We start from the raw sequence: 18,597 nt of genomic DNA on the forward strand, positions 1-18,597 counted from the left end.
TTAGGAACTGTATGTAGGCTTTGTTTAGAAGGAGAAGCTAAGAGATAAGGAAAGGGTCGGTCACAGGAAATTCACATCTTATTTGAATACCCATTCCCTGAGAATTCACTGGCAGAAGCAGGCACTGCACATTCAGAGCACATCATTTTTGGCACCTTCTGGTGCAGTACTAACCAAATCTGGATCATACTTAATGAAGCTGAGACTTCCTTTATGGTGTAGTTTCAGTAGCTGGGACCTATGCACAGATCTTAAGCATTTAAGATACTAAATGAAGTTACTAGTTCATTGCAAAAGTGGGTTTTCTGCACCAATAGCAGTGTTTGCCATACCTGAAAAACTGTCTTTATCTAAAGCCATGAGATTTCTTGCTTGGTAAACGTAACAGCGAAGATGGTAAGTGTAAACTCCTGTATAAAATAAACAAAAAAAGTTCAACTGCATTATACAGGTTTCTTTTCTGTAGTGAAGATATTTTGAGTTTATAAAAATACCTTACACATTTTAACTCAAGCACTGTAATATCATTTCTGCTTTGCCTTTCTAGTGACGTGAGTACTAATACCAATGAGCCAGCACCTGAGAACATTTATTCCAACACAAATTAAAGTAGAAATTAAAAAAAACCCCACTAATACTATTTGAGCTATTTCCCTCCACCCCACCCCCCCAGCAGGATCATCTAAAATGCTTCTATTGAAAAAGATTCCTATTTGAAGTGGTGTGAAAATACAGCTCCTCTGAAGAGAATCAAGAACCGGGCATTCCTGTGCTTAATTTAAGTATTTACTACTGGACTTGCAGAGACCTGGGAGTTAAACATTTTTAGCTATTAGCTCTAGAAAAGTATTCCAATTGAAACTCTGCCTCTTTGGCTAAAAGCTTAAAACAAGCAAACAAACAAAAAATCACTGCAGGGAAGGTGGAATAGCTTAAAAGGGCAATGTGAGAGCAGCGCAAACCCAGGTCAGCATGTGGCTAAGTTACTACAGCCTTTCTTTAAAATATGTCAGCTATAACCCTTTCAGCCTTGGAAAAATCTGAGTCTCTTATAGCCTCAATGAACTAAAACCTGTGAACACTGGCAGGAAAAGGTGGCATTTTCCTCCTGTTGTGGTTGTTATTTAAAAGAAATTGCAATAATCTTCCACAGCTTCTGAAGATTGAGGGAGCCATTCCCAGCAGCCAGATCAAGTTCTGTAGAGCCCAAATGAGAACAAGTGATTCCATCAGCGATCCTCAAAAAGGATTTTGAGCCTTGTGAGTGGATGGGATCGCCTTATTAACTGACAGTGGCGGTTCCCACCTCAGTGTCCCTGCTTTTGTGAATCCAAAAGTAGTGCTTCCAAGGCATTTAAAGCCTTTAAAGGTTGGCAAAGTTGCAGTTTTGTTCAATTTGCCAACTCAGCTACATGGTCTTACAGCTTCCTCTGGTCCGGGCATCTGACCCTGCAGTGAGCCGGTTACGTGAGCTAAACCAGTAAAAAATTAACTGTACATACATCATCTCTGCTGGCTTAGCTCCCTGCATTGTTATGGAGAGACTCTAATGCACAAAATGCATCATTTAAAGCACCCTAAAATTCAGGTGCTGCAATAGTTACCTTTAGAATTACAGTCCATATAGGTTTTAGAAACGTCTGCATGACAATGGACTGAAATATTGAAATGACTGTCATTTTTCTTTTGGTGGTCTAAATAGGGCCCAATCAAGGATCAGAGAGTAATTACAACAGGAGGTATATAAATCTAGATGTAAAACAAAGAATTACAATTTTGTTTGAGACCAGGGAGGAACAGACAAGAATTGTGAGAAAGAAATTGTTAAAGAACATATTGTTAAAGAACATACTGTCAAAGTAGCAGGAAACAAGCGGTGTATTGGCACCAAACACCTTTGTAGCTGAGTCCTTGGTTTTGTCTGAACTCTTGCCTTCTCCATCATCCACAGTGGTGTCTGCTCCCTGAAGTTATATATGAAAGAAAAAAGGTACTGCGTATTTACAAACATAGTAGAAAACTGATAAAAGTGGACTGTGTGTGTAAACAGGTGTATCAGTCGCTACTCCAGGACAAGGAGAAATTTACTTTCCTGAGTAAAGATACTTTAACAGCCTCATGTCCAAAGATCATTTCTTGTGGCTATTGAAGCTGTGTAGATATCAGATCCAGTCATTTCATCTTGGTTTCCAGAATGTCTTATTTCTGGAGATACTCTAGTTACCTATCAGCTCTTACTGAAGGAGAGGCTGCAGGTCTTCTGCGCTGAGAACTGCTCTAAGGCTTTATCCTAGCAACAGAATCATAGAATCATAGAATAGTTTGGGTTGGAAGGGACCTTACAGATCATCTAGTTCCAACCCCCATGCCATAGACAGCGACATCCAACTAAATCAGGCTGCCCAAGGCCCCATCCAACCTGGCCTTGAACACCTCCAGGGATGGGGCATCCACAACTTCCCTGGGCAGCCTGTATCAGTGTCTCACCACTCTCATGGTGAAGAAATCTTTCCTAATGTCCAGTCTAAATCTGCCCCTCTCCAGTTTATACCCATTCCCTCTTGTCCTGTCCTCACAAGCCTTTATGAATAGCCCCTCCCCAGCTTTCCTGTAGGCCCCCTTCAGATACTGGAAGGTCGCTATAAGATCTCCTCGGAGCCTTCTCTTCCTCAGGCTGAACAACCCCAACTCTCTCAGCCTTTCCTCATAGGAAAGGTGCTCCAGCCCTCCGATCATCTTTGTAGCCCTCCTCTGGACCCATTCTAACAGCTCCATATGCTTCTTATGTTGAGGATTCCAGAACTGGACACAGTATTCCAGATGAGGTCTCGCAAGAGAGGAATAGAGGGGCAGAATCACTTCCCTTGACCTGCTGGCCACGCTTCTTTTGATGCAGCCCAGGATATGGTTGGCCTTCTGTGCTGTGAGCGCACATTGCCGGCACTCATCGAGCTTCTCATTGACCAGCGCCCCCAAGTCCTTCCCTGCAAGGCTGCCCTCAATCACATCATCTCCCATCTTGTACTGAAAATGGGGATTGCCCCCACCCAGGTGCAGGACCTTACACTTGGCCTTGTTGAATCTCATGAGGTTCTCAGAGGCCCACTTCTCTAGTCTGTCCAGGTCCCTCTGGATAACATCCCATCCTTCTGGTGTGGCAACTGCACCACTCAGCTTGGTGTCCACTGCAAACTTGCTGAGGGTGCACTCAATCTCGCTGTCAATGTCATTGATAAAGATATTAAACAGCACCGGTCCCAGTATGAACCCCTGAGGGACACTACTTGTCATGGATCTCCATCTGGACTTTGAGCCATTGACCACTACTCTTTGAATACAACCTTCCAACCTGTTTCTTATGCACCGTACCGTCCACCCATCAAATCCATATCTCTCCAATTTAGAGAGAAAGATGATGTGGGGGACCGTGTCAGAGGCTTTACAGAAGTCTAGATAGATCACATCTGTCGGTTTACCCACATCCACTGCTGCGGTTTAGTTAGATGAGAAACTGAAACAGGAATTTTTAAACTCTGTGGAGCCAAATTAAGTGAAGAAAGAAAATGCTATAAATGAATTAGGGGTTGAAATTTGGTGCAAAAAAAGAGAAATTAAGCAAAAAGTACTAACTTTTGTTAATGCTATACAGTCAGACTCAGAGACATTATTTTAGTAGCCTCACATTATTTGCTTTAGTTTGTATTTTGGTAAATAGAGCTAATCTATGAAGCTGTGTTAACCTGGAAATCTGAGGAATAATTACATTGTGGTGATCTGTTTGTGATGTATGAAATTCTGGCCTCTCCAATACTTTGCTCTCCTTTCCTGTGTTTGGCTGTTCATACAAGCAAGTATTAATCAAGGGCAGCTATTTCAGTGCCTGTTCTTTCTTGTGCTCATGTTAATACATCTAAATTATGCATATGAAAAGCTTGAGTTATCTTTTCACTTTACTTGCAGAAGGCTCATGTGTAATTCGGCCTTTTGCTCTAAATCTCACGTAATTTAATAATAAAAATAATTTGAAAAATAAAGTAATAAGCATGTCATGCAAGAGGCTCTACTCCAATTTCAGTGGTCCCTTTCAGATTTTAAACAATATAAACTGTATTAGATCCTCAGTTATACATCAGTCTAACAATTTAAGGACTAAAATAGCTAATATACTCAATTGTTTACTTAACGTAAATTAACAGATTGAACTTTTAAAGAGTTTTTTCATACTCTTTTCCTTACCAAAGCACCTTCAAGTTTAAAGATAGCAGCTGCACCATGTGTCTCCGAGGGACCCATTTTTCGTCTCCATCGTCTTCGCCGGAAAGTATCAGAACTGCGTTGTTTCCAGTGAAATTTCCAGCCAATCAAGGAAGCGTATTCCCATCCTTCTTGATCTTCATATGACGACATTCCCTGGAAGACATAAATCCTTGTTATCCACAGTGTATTACAAATGTAATGAAAAAAATCAGCACTTGCTGTGGCAGACGTAATAATCCCCTCATAAACCAAAGCCAGAAACAATTTACAAAAAGACAAAGAAAAGGAATATAATGAAAACATACAAGGTTGTTCTAGATTTTTTTGTTTGATATTAATTTTTTTCTTTATTCAGGACATGAGTAATCTTGTGGGTGTAAACATTGGTGTATTTTTTAAAAAAGACACTCAAACTGTTAAAATGTGCAAGTCTCTGACTGCATCTCTTCTGCTTACCCTTCCTGCTGCTACTGCTTGTGCTGGATCCCTTCTACGTTTCCGCACCAGTCTTAGTCGTCGATGTGTATGGTACATTTTCTCTGCAGCAACCCATGACTTTGGTTTAGTGTCTGGAGGAATAGTAATTCCATATTCCCATCCTATAACAGATTAGATTAATTGGTATTTTTCCAGAAAAACAAACAAGTTACAAAGAAGAAAAGCAAAGTTATTGTTTCTACAGAGAGGTCGAAGCTTTACTCACACAAGACTAGATATCGCTGATCCTAAATGCCTAATAGCTAGGAGACAAGTGATGACATTTTATGATGATGCTATGCTCTAGTATATGTGACAATAAGGATCTCAACATTAAAGCATATACAATACATTTTAAGTTCTTTTCTTTGCGTACTTGTTTGTTCAAATGTTAGGTGTTTTGATACCACATTTTCATACTTCAGTACAGGGAAAACTCATCCTTAACTTTCGATAATTCTGGAATATCCTGTGTACTTTTGCAACTCCAGCAGCTTGGCTTTGAAAGGAACACCAACTATTTGAACCCTGATCGTAAAACTTGAAACCTGTTACTGTATTTTGGCTCTAAATATTATAATTCACTTGTCAGGTATCTGGGACTCAGACTTTTATTTAGATTGATTTCTTATTAAAAAGTTACTGCAGACTCCTGCCAGAGGTTCCAGTTAAGACAGATATCAGTACTCTGCAAGATAAATAAAATAAATAAAATCTTTTTTTCCACTCAAATTATTTATTTTTTATTTATTATTATTTATTTCATTTATACTTAAAAGCAATAACTATCTGAGAGTTTTCAGTCTTTTAAATCAAATTAGAATTCATGACAGTTTTGCAAAATTCTTCCAGGATTTCAGATTCTTTACAGAAAGACTTGGAAGTCTTTTTCATTTCAGAACTGCCTAATAACCAGTTGCATGCTGTTAAGATTTCATTCTGATTGGTCTTGCATGGCTCCTTTCCTACACAAATTCAGCACAGTTATTCTGCTCTTGACAATGTAGGAATCCTCCACACACTTGCATAGACTGTGGCCACTACAAACAGGTTTCTGACTTCCTCTGATCCTCAGACCTCCTGGTTCACCTCTTAGCATTGCGTGGTGACTTGTCCCCTGGCTAAAGGCTCCTGGTTAAATTACCAGATGACAGATCCAAAGCTAGCTTTGCCACATATTCTTGGTACAATAACAGAGGCTTTATGTCTCAACTTAAGCTTCCTGCTTCTCTGAAAATACCCAAATTACTGCTACTAGTCCACATCTTACAGGCCTGATCCTAATCATTGGACTGCATTAACACTAGTCTTGGGGAAAAATGTTTTGGAAATTTACTCCAGACAAGGATGGGTTCTATTTCCAAGCACATCATTTATGCATACAGATTTCCCAACTGGAGCCTCTCATTTTAGTAAATTGTTGCTTGCCTTAGCCTTCATTTTTTTTTTTAACTTTTCAAAGCTTTTGGCTCAATATTGTCATCTGCTGCAGCCAAGATCAATGTACAGTTTCTTAGATTATAAGATTATTTCTCTAGTAGGCACATATAAATGCATTTATTACATATACAGTTTACAATACCAGTTCCTTTTGATCTAAGAAAGGCTCAATGAGAACAGTGAGTTTGATAGAACAGTGATTAAAATGAAACAGATGCAGACAGTGAACACTTTCTCAATGTCATTTTTTCTGATTCCTTAAACAATTGTTACCTAAAAATTTCCTTGACATTTTTCCATAGGGCAACCACTATCATGCTTGGGACATTGCTACAGTCTTGACATGTGTCCTCCTTCATTATTGACTATAGCAGATTATCCTGCAGATAAACAATAATCTTACCGTGCTCATCCACTGCTCGATTTAAATCAGATTTCCAAGCATCATCTTCCCACATCCATCCAAGAGGACATGTGAACTCATGTGGCGGTGGTGCTTTTTCTCCGTTCTTTTAGGGAAAACATAATAGTACTGTGCTTTAACAGATTAAATATACTGTGTAGCAAATTCTAGAACTCCTTCATTTAAAGCTTTACTTGTCCAGTGAAAAATATAAGTCTTACCACATCTGTGTAACTCTCTTCAGCTGCCTTCCATTCCCCTCCAGGATAGCGACTCTCATTTTCATATACTTCATCAGTAAACTCAGTATGACCAGCATCAGCTTCAGTCAACAAACTGCAAGTCCAAAGTAAATATAATACTAACCCTAACGTATTTATTTCTATATATATATGGAAATAAAGCACAGAGTGTGCACATGTGCTGGAACTCGGGACTGTCCATCTTTGTGAAGATGCTTAGTCGAGCACAGTGTAGGGCTCATCTGTATAAGATGAGCTACTTATTTCCTGAGAATATCTTCCTAAAACTAAAGCAACTCCAGTAGTAGTAAGCAACAGGAGGAAAATGATTCATAAGAATGAGTGACTAGCAGGAGTGTTTTAACCACTGTGTTATTCAGGATTGGCTTTCAACACTTCTTCTTGGAAAAAGAAAAAACACCATATATTTAAGTGTATGAAAACCCCAGAATGCACATGACAGTTACAGGCACTTCTAATTTTTATATATCTAGCTGCTGAATAAGATTTGGCAATGTATTTAATTTTGTTCCCACTTATGCTGCTGACAAGGCAAGTAATCAGTTGGCTAATATTTGTCTAACTTGCAAGTAAAAGAAAATGAGAACATTAAAGGAGGCAAAATAGCCGTGATTTCCACTTGTCATTAACTATGAGTCAGAAAGAATGAAAGTGTGTTCTAAAATGCCATCTGCTGGTCAAATAAAGCCATGCAGATTATTTTCCAATAAAACCAGATGCAAGGCATATACATGCTTATCCATTTTAAAAATAGGGTTTTCTCAATTATCTGAGGAAATATTTTTCTTCATGTCAAATTATTAATTGAAAAAACCCTCGTTTTCATTTTTCATGGAATACGAAAATAAATCCATCCATTCATACCTTTGAACTCACTTAATTTTAAAACAGATCAAATAATAGCACATATTTTTCCTGCACAGTTTTCATATAGCAACAGTCCTGTATTATTTCACGATCAGAATTCAGGACTTTCAAATGGACTGACCCTTTTGTTTAAAGAAAAAAGAAAATAACCTCTTTTTCATGCTGGCCTTTCATAAAATAAAGAATTTACTGAGCCTGGTTTAAAGTGTGGCAACACAAACAGCTGAACTGGCACAACTCAGGAGTTGGAAACAACAAACAGAGCAAGACTGAACCTGCAAAAGCTGGGGGAAGATTGGCACCGCATGAATTCAGTTTGCTAGCGGAAGAATTGTCATATAGCACCACCACTTTAGGGTCTGAAAATGACCCCTGCCTTGAGTCAGTTTGAGAAATAACCTGTGACAGTTGTTTAATGAGGTCAATGGAACTTCTCAACATTTAGTGAAATAAACAAAACCCTTCCACCCACTGTATGCCAACAACCATGCAAATGCTTTAATGGTATTGATACAGCATGAACTGCAGTTTTATACTGGATATCAGGGTTAAGTTTCTATCCATAGAAGATCTAGCTTAACTAAGGGAACTTAGTTATCTAAGGATCTGAGAATCTCACATGGACACAAGTGATCCTCACAGTAGCTTTCTAGGGCAGGAAAACTATTATTATCCCTTTTTTAAAGTCGAGGCGCTAAGACACAGAGAATATAAGGAATACACCCATCACCACACGGGCACATCTAAACCATAAGCTGGATCCTAGGAAATGGATGGATTCTTCTGTTGTGTGTTTTATTTTATTTTTTTAAAACGGTAATGTTAATTTTAGTGTTAGCTAACTTTGACTATTGACCAGGTTTTGCTGTGCTAGAAAGTCCAGTTGAAATCCCATTTTCAGCCAAGAAAACAGAGAGGAGCCTTTACTCTATGCCTTGAGAGTCAATTCCTTTATTCCTGCCTGCATAAAATTAAAAAATCTGACCTTCTTTCAGGATCAACCATCCATTCTCCTTCCCACTCCCAGCCCTTTGGGGGTAGAAAGTATTCTCTTTTCAGTTTGATTTTTCCTGTGACATCGGAAAACTTGTGGCGACCAACAAGTCCTGAGGTACCCCACTTTCCAAAAAGAAGAGCCTGATTTTCATACTGTTTAAGAAGAAAGAAAAAAATCAATACTTTAGGAATAATAAAAAGCTTTTAGGATAGAAAATTAAAAACTGCTATAACTGAAACATAGATCTACTGCTACAACAGGAAAAAGCACTTGTATCCAAGTACCATTTGTAGAAATGAAGAAGCAATTAAAATGAAAGGGTTATTCACATGCCAAAATATAATGGTTTAGATCCCAATCTTGATTACACTGATAAAAATCTAAAATATATTTATTTGAAATCACTGGAATTAACCAGATTTTTACCTGATTAACCAGTTCAGAATCTGTGGTAGGCACAAGAGACTTCATTATTAGTTGCCTTGAATAGGGTCTATTTGTTTCAGTATAATAAATACTACTCTCCCTTTCTGCCTGGCATGCAATAAGTAAATTCAAAAGAGCTCCAATTTAATTGAATTCCTAACATTCACATCCAAGTATAAAGTAAGAAAGCAATGATGGACATACCATTTCTGCAAAAACACTGAACGTTCCCTCTGCAAAGCTATTAAACTTCTTTTCAACAGCACTGAGTCCAAGCCAAATGTTAATTCGCAACTCCACAGGCATTTTGACATCTTTCGTTTTGTCCTGTGGGTACTGGCATACGAACAGAAAGAGTTATTCTTTGTTATACTATGCAGGTATTTCAGCTTTCAGTAAAATATATACAATAACAGAGATATGAGTAATAATACAAGATTTATTTATCTCTTCCTGTACTGCATTTCCTCAAGCCAATAACAAATAGTTCAGGAAGCAAACATTCTTTAATGTTACCTGCCCAGGGCACATAAGAAACAAACACAGTAACAGTAGTATCGTCCCTGTTCCTGTATATTCTCTTCCAAGATTCATAAAGCAATTATTTTTTAATTATCACAACAATTGAAATTTCAGCATTAAGGTTCATGTTTCTAAACAGGAGACTCTAGAAATGCAGAGTCACAATGGTTCACTAAGTGTAGATGCAATGCATTGTAACATGCACGTTAGGAGCATTTGCACGAAACCATGAAGACATAGGCTTGTCTGCATTGAATCAGGAATATAGCTACAACACATTGACAAACTCTATAAATGCTATTGTCCTACAGTTGGATTGCCTTTTTCCTGGTTATATTTATTGCAATTAAAGCCAATATTAAATGGAGAAGTGCATTCCTGTTCAAGAGGAAGACTCGAGGCAGAGACATACCAGGGAACTTCTGGGTGTAGACATGCTCTACATTACTTGCAGAAAGCCATCCAAAACTTTGAATAGGTTTTTGGAACCACTCTGACTGTTAATCACACTAATTATTCCCTCTGAAAGTCTCCATTCACCCCAAAACACCAAACCCTGTAACACTTCAAAAACCCTATCTCAATTTTGAGCTCTTTCAGAAAAGCCTCAAAGTTAATTGCTGATGTTGGTTCCAACTGGCTTATGATGAATTTCACATTATGTGTGAAATTTGATTTGATTGTGGTATTTTGAAGAAGCTACATACAAGTTGGCTTTTAATCTGTCCTGAGTTTTGATACCTCACTGTTCATAGCTTGTTTGCATGTTTCGTGCTCATGTCAGAGGGTATCATGGTTTAGGTAGTTAAAGTTAATTATTTTTTAAGGCACGGAGGGTGGGGGGTGGTGGAGTGGGGTGGGTGTGTAAAGTACCTTTAAGAAGATTGTTTGGGTCTTTCCACAGTATTTACCAGATGATTCGGGGCTTGTTGTGGAATACAGCACTTGGTGTGCAGGAACCCGAGCATAAGCCAGTCTTTTCTCCCCTCGGATCATCCATATGATTACATCAGGCATGCTGTTTTGTGGCTGTGCATTGTTTGCAGAAAAAAGAAAATTTAAACCAGTAATTAATAGAATGTTAAACCAATCTAATGCTTACACAACAGAAATATAAATTAGGATTTATTCAAATGATTTATGACTCAGAATGAATTAACATGAATTTATGATAAGCAGAGGAATTTTTTTTACTTTGCAAGTAACTTAGTTCTGAAACTATCATTAAAAATACCATTGAGATTGCTGGAAAGCAAGTAAGTTTTATTAAAAAAACCAATTCCTAGCTTTTGCAAATTTTTCTAGAGACTTTTATATCTGGAATGCAAGTAAATTTTATTAAAAAAAACAGTTCCTAGCTTTTGCAAATTTTTCTAGAGACTTTTATATCTCGATTCCATTATGGTGACTCTAGTGACTCTTCCCAAATGCTAATACTTTAGACTAACCTGCTACATTTTTAAGTGCTTATAATGCTTCCCCATTAACAGTAGATCATAGTAAGCCTTTTAGCAGAAGGCAGAAAGAGCCTACTATCTTTTTGCAGCTTGGTATGCTATCTGTGAGCCTGCCAAATGAACTGCTCTTTTTTTTTAAATTAGTAACTTTTCAAAACCAAAGTGACAAAGAAAAAATAAAACATTTCTACAGTGTTGTGAAGACCAATTACTAGATAACCAAGATGAAAACTTAAGATATTGCTGAAAACTTAAAAAACACAGAAACAAAGAGGTTTAACTCTGTTAGGAGTTGACTACTATGGCTAAGAGGCTGCAAAAGTACAATGTATATAGCCTGCAGTCCCTGAACCAGCAATGCGACTTGCAATTCCGGAAGAAAGAAAAGGACAAAATACTGTCACCGTTAAAGAGAACAGAGTCTATTCTACAAATCTTAGCATGATTAATTCCCAACACACTTGCTCAGTGAAGACAGCTAACACACTAGAACATTATATTTAAGTAAATCCTAATTACAGAGGGGGATGTGTTTACTTTCACAGCATCTAAAATTACTATTCTAAGGAGAGTGGATATTGGCTGGTGAACATTACACCAGTTTGTGTTAGACAGCTATTTCTAAACTAACTGAATCACTGGTATTACGTAGTACTAACCTCTTCACTCAGCTGCAGTAACTTATCCAACCAATCCTCAATTTCTGCCAGAGTGGCTTTCACTTCAGTAGCTTCATTTCTCATCCTTGCTGCTGCTTCTCTAATCTGTTTGAGAGACCTGAGGCGCAGTTTTTCTATCTGAGTGTCAAGGACTGTAATATTAGATTTGCCTTCTATGCGGGGAAATGGTTTACTGAAAAGAGAAGATTTATTATGGTTAATAATGTAAGTGAAATTTATTTAGTCACACACTAAATATGGACATCCATACAGTAGCAACAGCTTGAGTGCTATTATTTCCAGTGATTGCAAACCACTGGAATAGTGATATAGCATCTACTTCCTATCACTAGCTATAGCGATATAGCAGAGAGTTCCACCTGACAAAGTGTTTACGGTAAGCAAGGGAAATGCTGTGCTTACATAAAAAGCACCAGCATAGAACAGCTCAAGGTATTTACTGTAATGTAATTTCTGCTAACCAAACCAAGCAAAATCCGTTTCCCTGTATCTCTGAATTAGAAAATTATTGTCTCAGCATGCACATCTCAGGGATTAAATCAGTGCCTTCAGATTAGGTTCCTTTCTTTCACTGGAAAATGTGAATTCTCAGAAACTCAATATACAAATATGGCTTGTGTCTATCAGTAGAGTTATTTAAACCTCTGGCAAGAATTCAAAAAGGAATCTGTGACACAAAACTTCTGACTCACCAGAGGGCAGAGTAATGGTTCAGTGAAACCAAGAAATCCTGTAACATCACAGGAAAAATCAGCTTTTTTGAGTTGGTGGAGGTTCAAGGAAAAGGCAGCTTTTCAAAGACAATGACTACATCCCTTTAACAGAGTTCATTAAGAGGTCTTTAATATCATAATTTCTAAAAACACTTCCAAGTTTGAAAAGACTGACTCTTTTCTGATGTATTTTTAATGACAAGACATGCACTTCTAACAGCTTTGATTCTGCAAAACCTTAACACTGACTATTGTGCCTTCCACTACAGTTAGTCTTACTAGTCCGAATGCAAGTGCTGCCTGCCATGGGTGCAAATACTTATACCTGAATCAAATGCACAAGATCAGAACTTCCAGAAAGTCACCTCATTTTAAGTTGAAATAGCGCACTGAAAACTCTCTCAAACTCCTAACTCATTTAAGCTTTAGCATAGCAAGGAAAATCATTGTATGAATTCCACACAGGGAATTCTCTCTTTGACACAGGTTTAATGAGTTTGCTGAAAGAAACCATAAAGAACATTGCATCCTTTGAAGAACTGGAAGCTCATTTGATGGATGTACCCAGGCGCTACCCCTTCACAGAGTGATAAGGTATTTTATAAAATAATGGACTGAAGTAATAACAGTGCGGATGTGTGTCAGGAGGATGGGCTGACATAACTGATATAAAACCTGAAGCTCCTACACCCGCTAGATGGCTCCGTGTCACAATCGTTTGCCCTTCATACTTTGCTTTCCTAATGTATGTCAATTCTCTCTGCTTTCTCTCAGATCACAGAAGGTATTCTATGAAGCTACTAGTTTATATTTTGCCTTAAGCTTTCTGTCATATAATTCTTTGCTAGTATATATCCAACATTTAATTTTTCCTCAGTCACTTTTATATTGGTTCTACAGCTTAATGAATTTATTCTCCCATTTCGTATTCTGTTATTTCCTCTAATGGATAATAACTGTTCTCTCATTTTCCCTTTCCTTTTCCTGTGCTGTTTCATCGCCCACTTGTTTAATGTTTTTCAAGCATCTCTTCCCACTTCAATGTCCCCTATTAATGTCTCTCATACAATTACTTCCTCTCTATTCATAATTGGTTCTCCTTCAAAACTCTCAGTGCTGACTCTTACTCCCCTCTCTGAACACGCACACACATACAGCACTTGTTGACTAAAGGCTTACACAAAAATATAAACTCTATGGCCTTTAAGCTCTAAATAGCTTTTATATTTTTTTTATTCTGGGCTTATCAGTAAATCACAGAATTTCTTCCTTCAGTCTGAGAAATAACATTGAAACATGGGTAAACAAAAAGGTATACGAGGAATTCTAAAGCAGGCAAGATGGAAGAAAGGCAGCAGAGATCCACAATTTCACATTTGCAGAACAGTTCTGACAGATTTTTTTGAAGAAATGCTGTTTTATTATTGTCAGTGACTAGGATAAAGGAGAATTACAAAACCAGATGGATGACTTCATTAGCAATATCCATGCTGTTTTACTACTTTCAGAGCCTTCTGGAATTCCAGTTGTCAGGACAGCTCATAGGGGTAATCAGTTTTATAGTCCTTAGAATTTGTTTTCTGACTTAGTAAAGGCAATAGAAAAGATTCTGAGCAGGTCAAGAATGATAATGTAAGAGATAAAAAAGATGCTTTTACCTTATATCTTCTGTAAGTTCATCAATCAGCTTCAACCACATCTCAGCTAATCGGTTTTCAGGAATTTTAGCCTGCATTCCTGATTTTAAGGTGGCTAAATTGGATTGCTGGGGAATTTAAAAGAAAAGGATTCACACTTATGAACTTCCATTGTGGTTTATGATCAATATGTGTTTCAAGACTAAAGCCTAAATCAAAAAAGACTCAGATGTTCAAACTTGATTCATATTTAACAGGACTATTCCTATGTTCTTTCTCACTGTATTTTAAAATACATGATAATACACCTACATTCCAAAGCAAGTAACAATTCCAGAAGCTTAAAATGCCCCTACCCAACACCAAGGACACTCCTTCCTATGGGAATTCCCTGCAGATTCAAGCAGGAGTGTGTTGAGCCTTGCCACAATGCAGACCTATGATTAGCAGCACCATTTATTCCACTCAGCTGTTTAATTTTGTATAGGAAAAAAGGAGGGAAAAGTGTCAGAAAAATGTTTCATTATTTGCACAAAATGTCACTTTTTGATTACACTTCAAAATTAAAAAGAGTGAAAATGAAAAGCATACCAGCAAAAGAAGGATCTTAAGTGTCTTACCAGTCTTCCAGCCATGTTTAGGATTACATTCACAGGGTCTAATCTATGACTTATGTCCTCCCAAAACGAAGTCAGTGTTACAACTGGCTTTGTGTTTGCCCATGGTAAGTAGTAATAGTAATTACCTGGTGTGAAACATTTGGATGTTAGAGTTAAAATTCATGTCATGTACATACTATACACTGCACAAGTTGCGAAACTTATTTCATTTATGTACTACAATTCATTAAGAACATACAAGCTAGCCCAAACTCGTCAAAGGATTTATATTTTTCAGCCAGTGTAGCATCTGTTGGATGGTAAACTTCTACTTCAAATCATTTCAAAATCCAATTGATTTTTTCTTCAATATGTTTCAATATATTATGTGTTAACATGTTCATTATTCTTTCTTATAATTTACTGATGTAGATATCACATTAATATAAGTGCATTTCTGAAATAAAATATTCAAATAATTATTTTCCAGAGTAAATCTGATTACTTAATTCAATACACAGAAAAAAAGAACTCCTACTCTTTGCAGTCAATAAAAAGTTATAGCCAAAATACATTTTCCCGTGATCTAGCTAGGTTGTTTTCTTCTAAGCTGACAGACACTTGGTTTAAAAGCAAAGTTTTGTTTTATTCTAAATCAGAATGTTCAAAGGGTAATTTCCCCACTTAAACCCTAGTTTTTAGATACCTGCAAAATGATGTGATTTTTCTTTTGCTGATTTTCTTGTGCACATCTAGTACACGGTCAAAAGATTTCACTGAATTCTGCGAACATTTCTTTACTAAACTTAGTAGGCTTTGCAGCATGTATTCCATACATGTAACTTCATCTTAAAAGCTGTAAAGAACCACAAGCTCTTTTCTGTCACTTTTTCAGTAAGCTTTTAGTGCAGTAAGGGCTGTCATTCCAAAGCTATAAAATAGCACCTCGAAAAGAGAATTTTGCATGACCTTATCCCCATACCAGCAATAACCTTACCATCAAAAACAGCACGGCTGTATTGAGTTGTTGATGCCAAAGGTTTACAGGTGGTATCAAACTTGTTCCCATAGTTACCAATGCTAACTTCAAACTGGATAGGCTCACCAGTGTCTTGCAGCATGGTAGCGGAATGAAACACAGCAGCCAAGGAGAACTTTCGTCTGCGCTGGTATTTCTAGAAGAACATTTTCAGTTGTATTTCAATATTTGTAAAACAGGACCCACAATGATAGAAAATAATAGCAATTTTTAAATGAAAATAATAATTCTAATATTTTTACTAATTTCTGAAAAGCAACCAGAAACATATGTGTGTATAATAAATTACTGTATTTGAGATTATAAAAATGTTTCAAATTAATATTTCATTTTACAAGAAACATTTTTGTAGACATACCATCAATAAACAACTCTCTGAATTTTGAGATTCATCTGAAATCATATCGTTTAAATTGTTTCAATTTGGTAAGATAGAATCATTCTCTAAAAATAACCAGCCAAGGCACATTTCCATTACCAACAGTGAAAATTAAACAAGGATTTACCTCAACAACCAGTAAGTCATCATTAGGAATCACATCTAACTTGTTATTAACAGGTTTGCTTTCCAGTATTGTAGACAGTTCAACCAGAACTCTCCCTCTATAAGCAACTCCTTCTCCCTGTAACATAATCACGTGTTAAAACAAATTTTTTTTTTCTCCTAAAGAAGCATACTCTTCCTTCAGCTGTACATGACTCTGGCTTCACTGAAGTGTTCTCAAAACTTCTGCAGAGGCACGAATTTATTCAATTTATTTGTTCAATGTTATTTGAACAAATGAAACAAAGCAGTTGTCTTTACCTAATGCTAGGAGTGAAACATATGCTTTGATGAAAACAACAAAATAAGTACAGATGCTTGCAGAGATGCACATAGTGAGAACCGCCAAAAAAACAGCTTTAAAACAAAACTAGCTCAGAATGGAAAATTTACTAATCATAAATATAAAATATTATTCAAAAAGAAACAGAAAAGTTAGTGAAAAAAACCACTTAAATATTAATCCATTCATTATTAAAAGCAACTGGTGTTAATCCTTTTAATGAAAACAATGAATAAAGAAACTGACCTTTCCAAAGTTTAATTCATCATATGGATCTGGGAATCCAGTGTATTCTCTTGGACTTCCATAAAAGTTTAGGTAACAAGGCCCAAATGTTGGTAAAAAGCCAATTTCAGTTTCTCCAGTGTTTACTAACAGAAAACATTACCATTATATCTCTGTTAATTATCATTCAGAGCCAGAAAAACAATTTAACATTACTATCAAATCAAATAGAACAAATGTTAGGTATTAGTTAGGTATTAGTTATTAGTAAAGTAAGAACACTTCATTCTCTGGGTTTACTATATGAACTTAAAGTAATTATACCAGTGACTACTTGTTCCTAACCTCCTCCTTCATTGTACAGTACTTTGTAGATACTACTTCATGCAGTAAAACTCCACCAAATAAACAGAACTTCTGCCCCACTCCAAATATCAGGTTTTCATTTATGTGAAAGAGTAATACACTCTAGTGTTCACAGAAAACATGTTTTCTAGAAATAAATGAAACCGTTTAAAATAATATTTGCCATTATTTAAATGCACAGGCCATTGTTCTAGATAAACAGCTACAAAAAGGATGCACACCATAGCAGGAAAAACTCCTACTATACAGCAGTTAATACTACTGTTCTAATGTTTAGTATAATTTTTTTGTGGTTACACTTCAGGGTAAAACACAAACTACTGCAAACTCTAATCAGAACCGCTACAGTGAATTGTTTCTCACAAGATCCCTTTTCAGTAAGCTAAAAATCATACAAGATTGAAAGTCTGCAAACTTAGTTAATCCTGATCACATTAAACACTGATTTCTATATTATTCTTATTCCACAACTAAGAAGCTAAAATTTCCTAACTTCTTAATCTATCTCATAAAAAGAATTAATATGGATTTAGATATTTTTGTCAGTTTCAATAGCTAAACTAGGAAACTGCACACTAGAACTATTGTTTATTTTCACATATTTAAGACATGTAAGAACTTGAAAAGGTATTTCCATTGCTAATGCTTACTGCTACAAGTTTATATTTTTGAACAGTGTTCTGCTTTTTAGCAGAAAAATATATATAGGGAAGCCTCAGTATCATTATTACTGTGGCTCTTGGGTTTGCATTCATGCCTTGCCCATTTATTAGATGAATGAGATGCTAAAAAGCTCCTTTTAGAACTCATTACAATTTATACTCAAGGGAGTTAATTATTATTTCAGTAACAATCAAACACAGCTCAAAGCTATTGATTGAAAAATTTTATAGTAGTGCAAAGAGAATTGAACAAGGTAAGCACCACACATGCAGAAAAACACTGCATAGTTTTCAGTGAACAGGAACACTTATACATTCCTCTCCTTCTTGTATTCTAGCCTTTGTCTTGGAAGAAATGATCCTGGTATAAAAAGGTAAGAATTGGGTTCTAAATGTTGCAACAGATACCACTTAAGAGTGATCTGCAGCAGAAAGAAAGATGTGTCTACAACAAGAAAGGATAAGGAAGTGAAATTAAAGGGTTACACCTTGTATGACTTTGCCACTGTGACTACTGAGTGATGCATAATAAAAATGAATGTCACGTCTTGATGTAATTTCCTGTCAAGACAAAGTCACATGAAATCTGTAAAATGTACAAAATGATCTGCAGTTTTCTATTTTGTGCTTGGCTAATTTCATATCCTTACATCTGAATTGGAAGCAGATCAAAATTTGAATGAAAAAGAATTCAGATTCTCGTTGGAATACTGTCCATTTTTTAAGAAATGCTACCACTG

The 18,597-nt window shown here is 36.5% G+C and overlaps 1 protein-coding gene across 2 annotated transcripts in view; it reads right to left on the reverse strand.

Moving 5' to 3' along the window:
• MYOF (myoferlin) overlaps nt 1–18,597 on the reverse strand; it is a 68,913-nt gene that overhangs the window by 19,770 nt on the left and 30,546 nt on the right. For both annotated transcript variants that reach the window (XM_054071578.1, XM_054071577.1), the window contains 15 exons: nt 16,851–16,975; nt 16,284–16,400; nt 15,736–15,913; nt 14,760–14,884; nt 14,161–14,267; nt 11,769–11,961; nt 10,526–10,681; nt 9,335–9,466; nt 8,693–8,856; nt 6,799–6,913; nt 6,578–6,683; nt 4,714–4,856; nt 4,237–4,410; nt 1,853–1,964; nt 333–410 (listed from right to left, as the gene is read on the reverse strand). In XM_054071578.1, the coding sequence (XP_053927553.1) occupies nt 333–410; nt 1,853–1,964; nt 4,237–4,410; nt 4,714–4,856; nt 6,578–6,683; nt 6,799–6,913; nt 8,693–8,856; nt 9,335–9,466; nt 10,526–10,681; nt 11,769–11,961; nt 14,161–14,267; nt 14,760–14,884; nt 15,736–15,913; nt 16,284–16,400; nt 16,851–16,975 (2,025 nt within the window). The remainder of the gene's footprint in view (nt 1–332; nt 411–1,852; nt 1,965–4,236; nt 4,411–4,713; nt 4,857–6,577; nt 6,684–6,798; nt 6,914–8,692; nt 8,857–9,334; nt 9,467–10,525; nt 10,682–11,768; nt 11,962–14,160; nt 14,268–14,759; nt 14,885–15,735; nt 15,914–16,283; nt 16,401–16,850; nt 16,976–18,597) is intronic.

Source organism: Cuculus canorus, chromosome 7 (assembly GCF_017976375.1).
Source record: "Cuculus canorus isolate bCucCan1 chromosome 7, bCucCan1.pri, whole genome shotgun sequence".
In the NCBI taxonomy this organism is placed as follows: domain Eukaryota; kingdom Metazoa; phylum Chordata; class Aves; order Cuculiformes; family Cuculidae; genus Cuculus; species Cuculus canorus.